General features: G+C 41.6%; 4 protein-coding genes across 4 annotated transcripts; 3 read left to right on the top strand and 1 right to left on the bottom strand.

Annotated features, from left to right (window-relative positions):
- Positions 1-146: 146 nt before the first annotated feature.
- AKAW2_50626A (ankyrin repeat domain-containing protein) lies at positions 147-2,525 on the top strand (the record flags this gene model as incomplete). Its single annotated transcript, XM_041690465.1, has 1 exon — positions 147-2,525. The coding sequence occupies one exon, from the start codon at positions 147-149 to the stop codon at positions 2,523-2,525; it is 2,379 nt and encodes a 792-aa protein (XP_041544047.1).
- A 1,186-nt stretch (positions 2,526-3,711) lies between these two features.
- On the top strand, positions 3,712-4,404 carry AKAW2_50625A (uncharacterized protein; the record flags this gene model as incomplete). The annotated part of the gene is made up of 1 exon (XM_041690464.1): positions 3,712-4,404. The coding sequence occupies one exon, from the start codon at positions 3,712-3,714 to the stop codon at positions 4,402-4,404; it is 693 nt and encodes a 230-aa protein (XP_041544046.1).
- A 124-nt stretch (positions 4,405-4,528) lies between these two features.
- On the top strand, positions 4,529-5,128 carry AKAW2_50624A (uncharacterized protein; the record flags this gene model as incomplete). Its single annotated transcript, XM_041690463.1, has 1 exon — positions 4,529-5,128. The coding sequence occupies one exon, from the start codon at positions 4,529-4,531 to the stop codon at positions 5,126-5,128; it is 600 nt and encodes a 199-aa protein (XP_041544045.1).
- Positions 5,129-8,745: 3,617 nt separating this feature from the next.
- AKAW2_50623S (interferon alpha-inducible IFI6/IFI27 family protein) lies at positions 8,746-9,375 on the bottom strand (the record flags this gene model as incomplete). The annotated part of the gene is made up of 2 exons (XM_041690462.1): positions 8,746-8,861; positions 8,913-9,375. 2 exons carry the CDS (start codon positions 9,373-9,375, stop codon positions 8,746-8,748), a joined length of 579 nt encoding a protein of 192 aa, XP_041544044.1.
- Between the last annotated feature and the right edge of the window lie 5,741 nt (positions 9,376-15,116).

Here is a 15,116-nt window from a genome sequence, read left to right as displayed (position 1 = left end):
GGGCTGGTAAATCCGTTCTTATGAAATTCGCTGTCCAGTCAATGGCCGATAAAAACGCTGGGAAGCTTGTATCTTTTTTCATCCACGGTCGAGGGACAACTCTGCAGAGAACGCCGCTGGGGCTCTTCAGAGCACTATTGAATGCTATGCTATGTTCTTTTCCGGACTACCTCTGCCAGCTCACACAATCGTTTGTAGACCGGGAGAAGCGGTATGGTTCCTACGAAGAAGGTAGATGGACCTGGCCGGAAGAAGAACTTCGCAAGCTTTTATCGCAGATCCTAACAGAGGGGACAAAGAACAGTCCGGTCATCGTCTTTATTGACGCACTTGATGAATGTGGGAAGGATTCTGCCAGAACCTTACTGACATACTTCAAAGATCTTATGGAGGCAGTCAAGTGCAAAGGTGGACAGGCAAAAATATGTCTTTCTTCCAGACATTATCCAATCCTGGGTCATCACATGATCCCATCCATCTGCATGGAACAACAAAATACTAACGATATACAACGCGTCGTTGGTGGTATGCTGAAAGAAATTGAAGCAGAGGAAGATCGCAAGTATTTTGAAAGTGAAGTTTTGTCGAAAGCTCGAGGAGGATTTCAATGGGCAGTCCTTGTTTGTAACAGGGTGATTGAAGAGAACATTATTGGCACCAAGAGAGAAGACCTGCGCAGCAAGTTGGCTGACATCCCCGAAGCTCTTGACGGGCTATACTCTAGAATTCTAAATGATGTGCATGAAAGCGACAGACAGCAGATGGTCAAGCTGTTCCAATGGATTCTATTTGCTAAGAGACCCCTGTCTGCTCACGAGCTTCGGGATGCACTTTCTATTGATATAGACATGGAACCTGGAACGCAGCTCAGAAGTCACAGCAGCTGGTCTGATACCGTGACTAAATTTGAGGTTCACGTGAGACATCTCTCCAAAGGATTGGTAGAATTTCAATCGCGTGAAATATGGGAACAATATGAACCTGGGGAGGAAGATTCTGATCGGGAAGCTCAGTTTATACACCAGTCAGTGGCTGACTTTCTGCTCAATAAATTCCTCAGCAGTATTATGTGTGACCCGCATCTCTCTCAGTCCGTCGTTGGAGCTGGTCATTTTCGAATATCAAGAGCTTGTCTCAGATACATGACACATGATGAAGTCCTGGAAGGTGGTCAGCGACTATCCCGTAGCAAATTCTTCCAGACATTCCAGTTGATACCATACGCTGTACGGTTTTTGTTTCAGCACATCAAGGAGGTGGAACAACAAAATATCCCTCAATCCGATCTCCTCACCCTCCTTCACTGGGGTCAAAAGTCAACCTTACAAAAATTAGCAAATTTATGGAGAGTCTCTGATCCTGATAATGTCTATACGCCCCGAGGTTGGCCATTCATCCAGGCAACGGCATTCCATGTCCTGATTACATTTGCGTCGAAAAGCGCTTTTGACGATCTGTTGCAGAATGATGGGGTCGAGGTTGATGGTAGAGATATTGATGGGAACACACCCCTCCTTCTCGCTATAAAAAGAGGCCATCAGGATATGGCGGTGGCACTTTTAAATCGTTCCATAGAATGGCAGCTGCACCAAAAGGAGGTAGCTGTGAGTGCCATCATTTATGGAACAAGCACAAAGCGGGATAGGTACTACTTCATGGACGTTAATGCTCGGGACAATGAGAATAACACAGCGTTGAGTGTTGCCATGGAAGAAAGTGCCCTAGACGTGATGGTGAAATTAATTGAGGGAGGAGCGAGTTTTAACATTCAGGATAGCTCTGGTTGGACACCACTCACCTGGGCATCAGAAGGAGGACATGAAGCAGTAGCCAAGCTACTCCTTGAGCAGGGAGCGGATCCTAATACTCAGGATAGCTCAGGTCAGATACCACTGTCTAAAGCATTAGAAGGAGGGCATGAAGCAGTAGCCAAGCTACTTCTTGAGTGGGGAGCGGATCCTAATGCTCGGGATAGCTCAGGTCAGACACTACTTATCTGGGCATCAGAAAAAGGACATGAAGCAGTAGCCAAGCTACTCCTTGAGCAGGGAGCGGATCCTAATGCTCGGGATAGCTCAGGCTGGACACCACTCATCTGGACATTAGAAGGAGGGCATGAAGCAGTAGCCAAGCTACTCCTTGAGCAGGGAGCGGATCCTAACACTCCGGATAGCTCAGGTCGGACACCACTCTCCAGGGCATCATGGAGAGGGCATGAAGCATTAGCCAAGCTACTCCTTGAGCAGGGAGCGGATCCTAACACTCCGGATAGCTCAGGTCGGACACCACTCTCCAGGGCATCATGGAGAGGGCATGAAGCATTAGCCAAGCTACTCCTTGAGCAGGGAGCGGATCCTAACACTCAGGATAGCTCAGGCTGGACACCACTTACCTGGGCATCAGAAAGAGGGCATGAAGCAGTAGCCAAGCTACTTCTTCAATATAGGGCAGATCCTAACTCAGGATATGACCTGTCAGACGTCAATCTCAGGGGTATGAGAAAACGCCCAACTCACAATGAATAATGGCCGAACTTTGTACCCTTCACAACATTGCTGGCGCGAGGTGCTGTTTCCCAGGCGAAGATACAGCGTCTTGTAATATCTCTCGATTGTCTAAATCAAGGTCTTATTACAATCAAGTCGCATGCTCTATAATCGCAATTGGGTGGGTGAAAGCATGGATTTACTTGCCTGTATTCGGTTGAGCAGAACAGAACTGTCGCTTTAGTTGTCATTGAAAGGATGGTGGATGTATACATGGAAAAGCCAGGGAAAGGTTAATAATGCCTTCTGTCTTACGTAACAGTGTGCAGAGCTCCGCTGCAACCTGTTGTGTCCAGACCACTCAAATACCATATCCTCTTCAAAATTCTCAATGACTGGGAAACAGCAGTAGATTCTCTCCACATTCTCTCCACCATGGTATAATAAATGGGACATACTCGCCTTTTCCTTCCTTGCCTCTCCTTATCTCTACTATAGCGAAGATCCTTCTAAAAGGTGGGTCTGGATGGCTGCTGTGTATATAGACATCGTCTTCAATATTTGATAGTGGCCGAAAATTCTAGTAGATTCGTTATCCTTGGTAATGTGGATACGTAATAAAAAAATATATGGCATCATGCTGGAGGATGAACGATACCACTGTTCGTTATGTTCCTGTGACTCGCTTACCGGGACCGGTTAGTGTACGGGGTGCACTCTTGGTAGTGGGGCCTTGAGAAAACAGAACAGTAACACAGGCGGAAGGCGATTTTGAATCTTACAGTATCATAGTAGTGTGTTCCTGCATTATTCCTGAACCTGTGTGCCACCCTTCATGCTCTTCAGGTCTCATTTTTAGCAGCAGTGGGAAACCTCCGACGTCGATAGACGCTAAACTGGCACTGAATAACGGTCCTTCGACCTCGGAATGTAATGTACCAGATAGGTCTATAATAATACTCACATCAGCGTGGAATAAGGGTCTCAGGTTGTTCAACTCTACTCCGTAAAATACTTCTATCGCAGGAACATTGACAGGGGATATTGTAGCCATGAGTGTGGAATATTCAATATATCAATTCCTTAATATAGGTATATTCGCTTGTTCGAACAAATTCAGGTATTCTAGGTGAAACAACACTTGTCACCCCTTATCCAGATGCTTAATACTCTCTGTTCAATCCCAAGAGACCATAGCTTTGTTTTTGACTACCACACCCACCGTATGAGTGATCGCAAGGACGAGATACCCTACCCTAGGCGAGTAGAAGCGGAACTCGCTCGTGAACGACAACAAGCATCACGTGACAGACGAAGATTAGGACTGGTTGAACCGATATTACCACCAGAGAACGCGAGATTAGTACAGACCACAGCGAATATACGAGCTTTTGAGGAAGGCGATCCCCATTATTACACGACATCGTCAGAAACGAGTTCGCAGAGACAAGCAGTGCAGGTACAGGACAGTCAGGGTGCAGACATACCCAACGACTCAGACGGTACAGAAAGTGAATTGGAATTTCACGTGGACGAATACCGTGACGAAATATACGAAGACATGAGCAAGCCAGTATTGTTTTACGGAAAAGACAACCAACTCGAAGACGTCATTACGTACTGTACGTTACGATTCCTTACCGACGACGCCTTTGACGACAACGACAAACGGAAGTCAGCTTATTTGGGCACATTGTTACGTGGCCCCGCACTCCGTTGGCTGAGCAAAGAACAATCAGTGGATCCGGAAATTTACGACGATTACCAGGAATTTGTCAAGAAAGTCAGGACGGCATTTGCCAAGACAGAAAAGACCAAGATACAGGAAGCATCCCGACGAATTACGTTCCTTACGCAGAAATCATCGGTACAGGCATATTACGTGGCCTTCCAGAGAGACGCTGAAGAATTGAGCTGAAACGACGACGCCAAGCAGGCAGCATTTTTACGAGGATTGAAATTACACATACGAGAGGCCTTGATTACACAGGACAGAGAATTTGGAACATTGGACGAATTGGCCAGAGAAGCACAGAGAATTGATGAGCAATTGTACGCGGCTAAAAGATTTACCGGCAAGAATCGACAACATGGCAAGTTTTCAGGAAAATGCAACAAATGTGGACGATTCGGGCACAAGGCAAAGGACTGCAGACAGTCAGGCAGCGTCAAATCCGAGTGGTAGACCCACAGCGGCAGAGTTTTTGCGCCACATGACCTCGACCCCGCACGCCAAGAGACAAATGGACCCACAAACACGTAAGCAGTTTGCGCGATTTTTGGCACCCGACGAGCTTCAAGAATTTTATTGGTGCAACAGAAATGGAGTATTCCCGAAGGATTTGGTTTCGTGTGACCTTGAGCGGATAACCGGCACGATAAGAGATACTGAGACTGGATATGATCGACACCGCATTCCAGGCAGCAAGATTTACAACGAATGGGCGCGCATAGACGACGCGTCAGCAGACATGGACTATGGATACTTTGAACGCACAGCCCCTTGGATCAGCAGTGATGACGTGGCAAGACATTACGAAGGCGATTGCACCACCCCCTCAGGTATGGCGAAACTGGACGTCCAGTTATCTCCTCACATCTTTCATATTCTATCTCCACAGGCCTCATATACTCTTTCTTAATCATTTCTCTACTAAGAAAGCCGATTGCATCGCTTTGTCCCTGTATTCCTGAGCCTCTTACAACCAGGTAATAACAGGCCTGGCTTTTGCATAGCTTATTATATCTAAATCAGGCGTTACTTGTCCTGCTTCAAATTATTATTATGGTTCATGTTTATTGTATTATATTAAAGTTCTTTCTTCCAGCTGATTAAACCCGGGGCAGAGTAATGCGGCATGAAAGCTTTAGAAATATATATATAAAGCTATTAAAATTAATTAAATAAGACCTGATTAATTCTCCCCAAAAGTAGGAAAGTATAGAATAAAAATAATCTGATTAAGTCCTAATTAAAATTAGCTTGAAGAATTATTTAAGATATTTATATTATCTATGATAGTTCTCTGTTAATTATAGCAGTGATTTATCCGGGTTTTACTAGTTAAATTATTATAATTTTCTTAAGTTGTTTCTTAAATAAGGTAGGAAAGACTAAGAAATAAGCCGGCAGAGCTTACTGAAGGCAGCCGGATAATAAAGATAGTTAGATCTAGAAATTACTGATATTAGAGAAACTAATATCTATAATTTATATAATATTAAGTTATTGGTATTATTGCTACAAGCTGCAATCTCTACTGGTAGAAGATAATTTCAATATATAAAGATTTTAGTAGTTACTTGATATTAATACTAACAAGCTAAGATACTTCTAAACTGATTTTACTAGTTATGATACTAAAGTATAGCTTCAAGATATCAAAGCTCATGATCATTAACTATTATTAAGGTATTTGATTAAGTTGTGCCACATTCCATTACAGACAGTTATGAGTGGAGATTACATATGACTTATATGCAGGTATAGATGGCATATTTAGCATGTTACAAAGTATATAGATAAGTCTTGGAAGGGCTGGTCAAAGAATTTGAGCTTTTATTAAGAATTTAACATTCGGCTTAAGATATAGCTTTATGCTGCTAGCCTGGATTGTGATATACTGTTTTTTTTAAAATACTTTTTCTCAGTCCAGATCTTATAGTTCTATTTTTATAGCTTATTACTATCCTGACAAAGTATGATACTCTGGTAATATAAAAAGTATCTGCTTCAGTAAGGACTCAGCAGCTTTTATATGTATTCTATAGAGTGTAAAGTATAAGTAATATATTTACAAGGGATATTATCTTTATTACCAGGAATATTAGTAAGATTTATATCCAGGATGTATAAATCTATAAAAGTAAATTATATTTATCTTCAGTCTTTTAGTTAATATATTTTATAGTTATGCAGTCTACTTCTTCTGGTATAACTGCCTGACATGATTAAAATAAAGTTTTTAGATTAATATACTTTCATATACATGCCATATATTTATTTACTAGGTAGTTTAGTGTACTGTATATATCATTGACAATTATTGAAGAAGCTGCTGCAGTGTAGAGGCGCGCACGAGGGCTTCTCTGTAGGTTAAGGCTGAGCTTTAACCATAAAATCTTGCTTATTTTGAACCCCCTCATCTAGTTTTATAGCTCTCTAAGCATCTTCGACAGTCGTTCTTTCTTCTTTATATACCACCGGCTTCCTTAAGCGTCTTCTCTTTTGTAGCTGCTTTTCATGACTCGCACGTAATACCTCATTCTCCTTAGCAAGTATACTAATATCTGTTATTGCAAGCTTGAAACCTAGAAGAAGCTGCCGTAGTAGAGATCCTGCAGGTGAGATTGGGCTTGCTTGAGATTTGAAGTAGTTGCTGCACGGTATTGATGCTTTTAAGATGCCTTATATTGTGTGAAGTTTGGAGCAGTGAGCCACTTGACTGGCTATCCGGAGATGGTATTGCTTGAGACCGCGGTAACGCCCGAATGATTCATTAGGCCCTATGGTTATGATTAAGTTGATCCTATGGTCCTCGCTTTACCTTGTTCGCATTAAATGCCCAATAAATACGATGTAAGATAGTAACTGATTGATTGTTGCCCATGCACATAGTTCACACATTCTTGTGATGAGTGAGAGACTGCTAGTCAGTAGGTCGCTTAGCAAGTCCTGTCAGCGAGCCTTTCAGTGCAGTTGGTTATTCCTATGCGAAGAGTACCTGGTCCTCATGCTTGGATTCCCTTTTCCTAGAACCGCTGGAGACAGCCAACCGTCAAAGGATACCGAAAGCTCAAACCCATCAGGGCGGAACGTATCACCCGACCGTACTATAGAGAGCCAGTTATATGAAGTGGTTAGGCAAATCCTTCGAAAAGTTGACTGAAGATAGAAAAACCCTCGGCTGGTACTAGCCCGGTCCTATCAGTATTACACGACCACTATTCATATATACCACACCCAGCCAACCGGGCTGCATACTTTATTAAGACGGACCTACCAATTACATACTCTCTGCATTTCGGATTTAGCTACTACTTTGAGCATGTGCTTCCGATGGCTATCTACAACTGGCGTCTTCTAGTATCATAAAACGGGTTCTCCTGATAGCTTGAATAAGAGGCGTACGGCTAAGCCACACACACACACACACACACAGACATAGGGGAACTAATATAAATACTTCAGTTTGCACAGCCGGTCAAGAAAATGTACCTCAGATTACGTTTGGATCCTTGGGGACAGGTTGCTTGATAAGATAGTAAAGATTGACTTGCTTCAAATGGCAATTGCGTCTGTTCTGCGATACAGGTATGTCTTTCCATAACGGGTTTTGGATGGGGTCTGGAAATATTACTGGGGTTTGTTCTTGTTTACCCGGTCTCACCGACTCGCTGGAAACCCCCTAACAGTACCCTCTGAGACGTCATTGCACTGGAGAGACCCTATTTTAGGAAACCCACTTTTCCTCCTCGACCCCATTCTTTCAGGGAGGAGATAATAGGTCTACGAAACATGTGAGAGAAGTCAATTTATGGAATTTATAATAGTGACCCAACCTCTGTCTAGTCGAGAATCTTGTGGCGTGTGTTACATTTCAAGCGTATTCCATTTGATAGATTAAAAATACTCACAATATAATCATTCAAGTAATGATATACTAATATTACCGTGAGCATTTAGTCGCACATGTACATCCCCCAGTCTGTAGGAAAGCATTCAAATTAATATTAACCTAGACCAGCCAGCACATAACGCCTGTCAAGTCAAATCAGTGACACAGATATTAGATTCTCTGTATTCCGATGACCCTTCTGCCCCTTGCATGAGTAATTAGGTCAAAGCACAATAAGCGGTATGCATGACCTGCTAATCATTAACTTATTTTCTTCCGTGTGGATATCAAGCAATTGATCAATTCCCTTGTACTTTTCGTTCAAAACGTAACATTGATTCCCAGGTGTTATCATACCTCCATAGACAAGAGCAACTCGCTGCAAAGCTCAGGCTAGTTATTGGATTTCTTGGCTCTCGATAACTCTTTACAAGAAAGAGACCTACTGGTATAGGTATTGTCTAAGGCGATTTGTCGGCGTATGGATCCTTACCTTCGTCATCGTTCATTGTATGAGATGCCGAAGGATCGACTAGTAAGGATAGATAAAAGGCGAAACATATGTAGATATGGCTATGATAAGTATTTGAACGGGTTTCCTCTTGCAAGTAACCCTGGTGTACGACGTTTGGCATATTCAATCAAGATAGGTCTATCTGAAGCAATTTTGCCCATTCCTTTTCCAAACAATTAATTTTATCACAAGACTGTGGGTTACTTGCCCTGTGATCAAATCCATCATCTGGCTGATCGCTATCTATATTTGAGTTAGCCTTGAGCAGCGTTCAGAGAGACAGAGCTATAGTACCACAGTATCCAGCTTTACCAGTACTTTTGACATCATAGCCCATCCGTGGTACTGCCTTGTAATAATTCCACTGTGTTCCGATCGCCACGGATCCCACCATCGCGATACCAATATTCGAAGCTGTTGTAAATGCTCCCGCAGCAGCACCTCCCATCGCAGCACTTTGTAATGTGGCAAACAGACTCCCAGCTTGAACTGCCCCGATTGAAGATTGCCATACTGCAGCAAATGAAGCCGCAACAGGCCCTGTAGCGCCAAAACCGGCAGCACCTAATATTGCAGGGCCAGCAATAGGTGCCGTAGCGAGGGCAAATCCCGTACTACCAAAGGCTAGTGCGGTTGTATGTTCTCGAGCAAAGGACTCCCCAGAAGAGATAATTGCCGTAGTCGCACTTCTTAGGTGTTGCATGGTACTTGTAGAACCCGAGGTTGAGGAACTTCGAGGTTCAGGAAATAGGCTCATTAAAATGAAGAGACTGAATGTAGGGGTCAGTATTGGCAAGGGCGGAAAAGAATGGAAGTTATACTGTTACTCATGTACCCGAGTCGAGTATTATGTCATGGTATGCTGGAGCAGAAAACAATTGGCTTCTGACGAATATTCACCGGGAGTGACAATTACTAGGACTACGGTGAGTTACTTGTCATCTGGCCTGCAGCTTTTCTCTGGCTTTCGACTAGTATTCAATACAATACAGTACGTGTGCGAGATACTGCATCATCAATGTATCGTTAACATGACCGTCTCAAGAGCTTTGCTTACAAAGTATCCATGGAAGATCCCCACCAACACTACACTAGGGACTGGGAAAAAGTATGGAGACTCTGGAGTAGGCATGGTAATAGCGCAAGACACCGTATGGAATGACATCTCTCCGAAAACTGTCATGACACTACACATAGCTTTCCGTCGAAACCCCTCAACGTATTTGGCTGATATCGTTATGTGTCGTCCAAGCTGGGTTGTGGCACTGCGGCTTATCGTACGAGAGCACAGACTTTTTTGCTCTAATATCTACATACCTGGGCATGAATCATTCCTAGTACTTGATTGGCTCTGTAGGGATCTACTTATTGCCCGATTCTTAAATTACGAGGCAGGTCGGTTGTGATACAGCTTGCATTAGGGGCGCTAATCAGCTCACAGTGATAGGACATTACATTTCCCGTTTCTGGTGCTTCGCGATTCAAATAAATGGGCACTTCTAGCCCTTACACTCTTTTCGGACAAGACTTTGCTGTATCTATTTTATATTTCTCAATGTGAGTTACGAGTTATAATCTAAAAATTGCATTGATAATGTCGAATATCTTGAGGTTATCTCTCTAAAAGGTGAGAGCTATCAAGGACGCAACCATCTGCGTCAGACGGATAGATACTTCCAAAAAGTTTGGAGGGGACATGTTTAACCCATCAAAGTACTCTCGACAGGATATTGCGAGCGGTTACAGTATATAAAACCTGAATCTGGTCAATAATGAGAAATAAAGCAGTCCTAAGGGCCATTCGGCTGATAGATATTATGAGTAAAGCCACGCGATCTCCATGGTTGAAACACTGAGAATTATTATGCACTATCACGGTGAGAGGAACCATGGTGGGGATCACGCGAAGCGAGGGTTACTTCTATAGCTAGATACAGTGCAATTTCAGACTTTCTTTGCCAAAGTATGCGATGCGATTAGCCTGATATCGTGAAAGAAAATGATTGTTAAGAGTATCTCCAGAATACCTACTGCAGCATATACATGATTCTTGCCTAGCCCCATACAGGTAGTATATCTAACTTATTACTTATATTTCTTTACTAATCATGCTTTGACACATGTCAATTATTCTGTACTAAAATAGTATAAGTCTAGAGATTTTCTATTCTTTCTTCCGACTAGAAAAGCTATGGCAGGCAAAAAGAAGAGGAAATAAAGATTACTATAACTACTCAGTCTGATTATCTTTTTAAAAATTAAAACCTTGAATGAAGATTTGCCGCCCACTTCTTGTTAAAACTTGCCCCTTTATAAAATAAATAATATAATAAGAGAAGTACAAGAATTACTGTATTTTGAGTAAGCTACTCCTTTTAAAGTATATTTGTAGTAGAGGTTAATCTAAATCAGCTTTCTAGACTCTGATCCTGTTTCTCTTCAAGTTAGTTAAACAGAATATTTATTTAGAATCTATCGAATGCTGCTTCACTCAAAGTCCTTACTATTAATTATAGTCTTGGACAGTAATCTCAAGAAAGACCAGAGCAGTGTATATATATTTAAAAATATAACAGAGAATATAATTATACAATTTATTAAATGGATATACTGAGGCGATTATCCTGTCATAATCAGCAGAACTAATATTGGACAGACTTTAATTTTATTAGAAAATACAGAGATAGATATTAACAAGAAATCTGAAAATATAACTTCTAAAATTAACTTAATATCAGAGAACCACTTCTTTCTTATCTATATCTGTTTATATATATTCTCTAAGACTTACCTTGTTCCTGATCTTCAACAGCTGGCTTATAAAAAGTTAACTACTTGCTTAACAGACTTGGATAAATTAAATAGTTTTAATACTTAATTTATAATAATTAATATTTTACAGCTCTCCTTTCCCAGGCTCCCGTAATATAATAAATTGTTAGACTGGTTGGCTCAGTATATTATATATTATTTAGAAAAGCTTCGGATACAAGGCCTATTTCATAATCTTTTTAAAGAGTTCCTGACCTTGAGCTCCTGTATGATACTGTTTCTGGAACCAGTATTAATTCTACTATAGCGGATTATATAACCAAAATACCCATTTATCTAGTACTCTGCTAAATGGTCAGAGGACAAACATGGTCACTAGTATAAGTATAATAGCTCTGCTAGATTATAGATCTTTCTATCATTTTTTATTTAGAATATGACCTTCTACAATGACATCTCAATTTACTTGATATCAATTAGTTAGGAGAAGTGATCATGCTATTCAACTCAGTTTTACGGCAATTTATGTTTTACGGCAATTTAAAGTCATAGGTATCTTTTGCATGTACCGCGGTCAATTATTCCACTGTCATCAACATCATTATAAGCTTTGACTCCATTATCTGCTTACTGTACACACCGCACACATTAATCAATTCATCTTATTCACAAGTCATTCGAGTGTGGCACTTATATTAAAGAAATCCTGTAGAGCACATATATGGCCTCAACAGCAATAACATACTAAGAAATAATTACATTACATGGAGGGTATATATTTCACATACCTTTATGACTTTCAGGCCAAGAATTTGGTTGCAAGGAATCTATATATAGTATTCCCTCTGTTTTAGACTAGCAGAAGATTGAGATATACAAATATGACCGCCAGTTCAGCAGGTTTCAGGTAAAGAATTTTGATTACTAAATAAAATTAGCTCTTTCTTACACTACTTTAGTACTTACAATAAACACCCTTCAGCCTTCTTTTGCTTCAACTCAGTATACTAAAAATATAATCACATACACTCTCCTTCGAGTCAGAGACCTCCTATACAAAGAACACTAGGATATTAGCAAGACTGTCATGCAAGAGATGCCTATTACTCAGATAGCATGTCCACATCAAGGCAGCCTATTAGAAAACACCCAGTCACATTCTTCGCCCCGTATCATCGCAATATTCTCCTGTGTGATTCTCAGGGAGAGGTCTTAGCACTGGGTTGAATAAATTAGACGACCAGAACCCTTGTTCTTCCAAATTCTGTGATTACAAGGAGGCCTGTACGCGGGTTTGGTTATTCTCGAATCCTTTACTTTGAAGCTCTACTCGAATTATATCTTCTTTCCCATTCATGACCAATCTTCCAACCAACCACGAACAAAAAGAGCTCAATATTTGAGGGAAAAGTACCCATAACTTTCACGAGGAGCTCAGCAATGGATTATGACCAGCTAAAATTATTATAAGATAACTATGCCCTGCCTCTGATAATATGTACTAATCTTCTTATCTCTATTATAGTCCCTATAAATAATAAAGAATTATCGTCATTACTGTTAGAAATAAAAAATACTTTATTCCAGAAAATTATATACCAGAGTATCTGCTAGTCCAAGCCAGATAATCTCAGAGTCCATGTATTCTAATTGGAGATTAATACAGATATTAGCTACACTATCATACATTTCCCATATGAAAGGAAATATGAAACGGTCTTTGTACAAAAACCTAAAAAGAGTCACACAACATTAAACTTGAATATGAGAGAAGCGTCCAGATATACTAAGCTGCCAGGAAACACAAGATAGACAACCTCAACATACTTGCCCAAAAGTACATTATGACTCTCAGCAAAACCCTGTCAATTTCCCAGATGCTTTAAGAAGCCCGGTCGGTATTTTCAAAATTACCTGAGAATAAAAAATAGTTTCATTACTATCTAGACTCTATGCTTTCTAGAAACTTTGCGCAGGATGAGACAATATTCCAGCTGGATGAGTTCTACAAGGAAATTGTGAATAATCCAGCATTCAGCAAAGCTGTAGTGACCTCACGCTTGCGAAACATTCTTAGAGTTACCGGCGGCGGGAGTGAGATGAAGGATAATGGCGAGCCTTCACATAAATAACCGTTTCCAGTTACCCAATCTGAGCCTACCGAAGACCACAACAAGGGAAAATGTTTTAAAGCGCTGTCCAAAGAACATAACACTGCGAATATCTCATGTTATTTACTTCTAATCAGAACTGCCCGTGTGGTGAGCCCGCATCGAGCTCCTTCCAGTTAATTACAAAAAGGCCAACTCAGAGGTTCACCACAATCCCAAAGACAATGGTGATTGGAGTTGGGGCTTTCAAGAATCAGAAACAAGAAAAAAGAAGAACAAGAACAAGAGGAGCCACCTAAACAGCATGCTGAGTGTGACTGAGAAATGATTGGACGCTTGGTTGTAACGAACTTTCGGATGTAAAGAATGCCAGCGCAATACTGATGCCATATGACAATTTTACTGTCTCAGCTGCTACACAAACTCTGAAATATCTCACAAGTAAATATTTGATTTGTCAAGCGTTGTTCAGCTTTATCCATTTCGCTCCGTACAATACCACGTTTAGTCATTCCTTCAGTCAAGCAATCGTACAAGCCTGACACCTTGCGAAAGCAACTCATGTAAGCCATGGCTCCCCGTCCTATAACCTTAAGATTTTTATGGATCATTCCCCCCCGAGAACCGAGTGAAGATTGAAAACAATAAGGACTAATTCCTCAGCGTGGGTAGACGCCTCAACACCATGCTGGGCATCAATGCTTTCGCAACATTATCCTCCTTAAGAGGCTTAACCCTCGTCAGAAGCGTGGGAGAAACATATTCGTGTTGTGGTTTGCCCAGCTGCCTGAACGCTACAGAAGTCTACCACCATCTGATCCCCCTCAACCTGCTGTAGTCATTTAGGAAGATGTTCGAACCAAGGGTAGTCCAAGCTATTTGTCACCTCAAGCTTTCCCTCCACCTACGCAGCCCTATAGCTGAAGAACCTGTAGGACTTGGCTGTGTGGGATTTCAGGTATCAGTGTATCACCGCAGAAATCATTGACATTTGTTTGTTGCGGTAGCACCCTTCTATGTGGCAGTGACTATAGGGATAGTTGGGCGATTGCTTTGGGTTTCCCTAGCTATAAAAACAAGTGCATACACCAAGATCTACCTTCACGTTCCTTGTCATTGGCTGAGCCCGGAACCCACTCATATCTGATAACATTACCGCGAACTTTCTCCCTACTGAGCATCTGACTCTGGCATATGAAGGCAACATCGCATAATCAGGTGGCGCCTTCTTTTGCGTCCCTGAAGAGAGGTGATTTTGACTTTCAAGCCCTATCCTTTCCTAGCCCGGAGGCTGCACTCATCTCGAGGTCAAAGAGCAAACATAATGCAAAGCAACAAGATGCCCAACCTGTAGCACAAGCGTATTGCCATATTCGAAGATGTGCGGAAGATAGTAACTTTAAGCTACTGCTAGACACTGGTCTGCTGGGTACACAGGCTTAGCTGAAATATCACGGACCCCACTCATGCTTGGAGGCTAATTCTCCATTCTAGACCTCGCCAAATCGCGGGTTGGGTTTCGACCCCCAACCCAAAACCCGCCAAGAGAAATATATAACGGTAATATATACGCAAATTACATATATATATGCTTATTAAAGATCCAATATTTCGT

This window comes from Aspergillus luchuensis, chromosome 5 (genome assembly GCF_016861625.1).
Source record: "Aspergillus luchuensis IFO 4308 DNA, chromosome 5, nearly complete sequence".
In the NCBI taxonomy this organism is placed as follows: Eukaryota; Fungi; Ascomycota; class Eurotiomycetes; order Eurotiales; family Aspergillaceae; genus Aspergillus; species Aspergillus luchuensis.
Note: the sequence above shows the minus strand (reverse complement) of the source record. Positions and strands in the feature narration are given on the sequence as shown.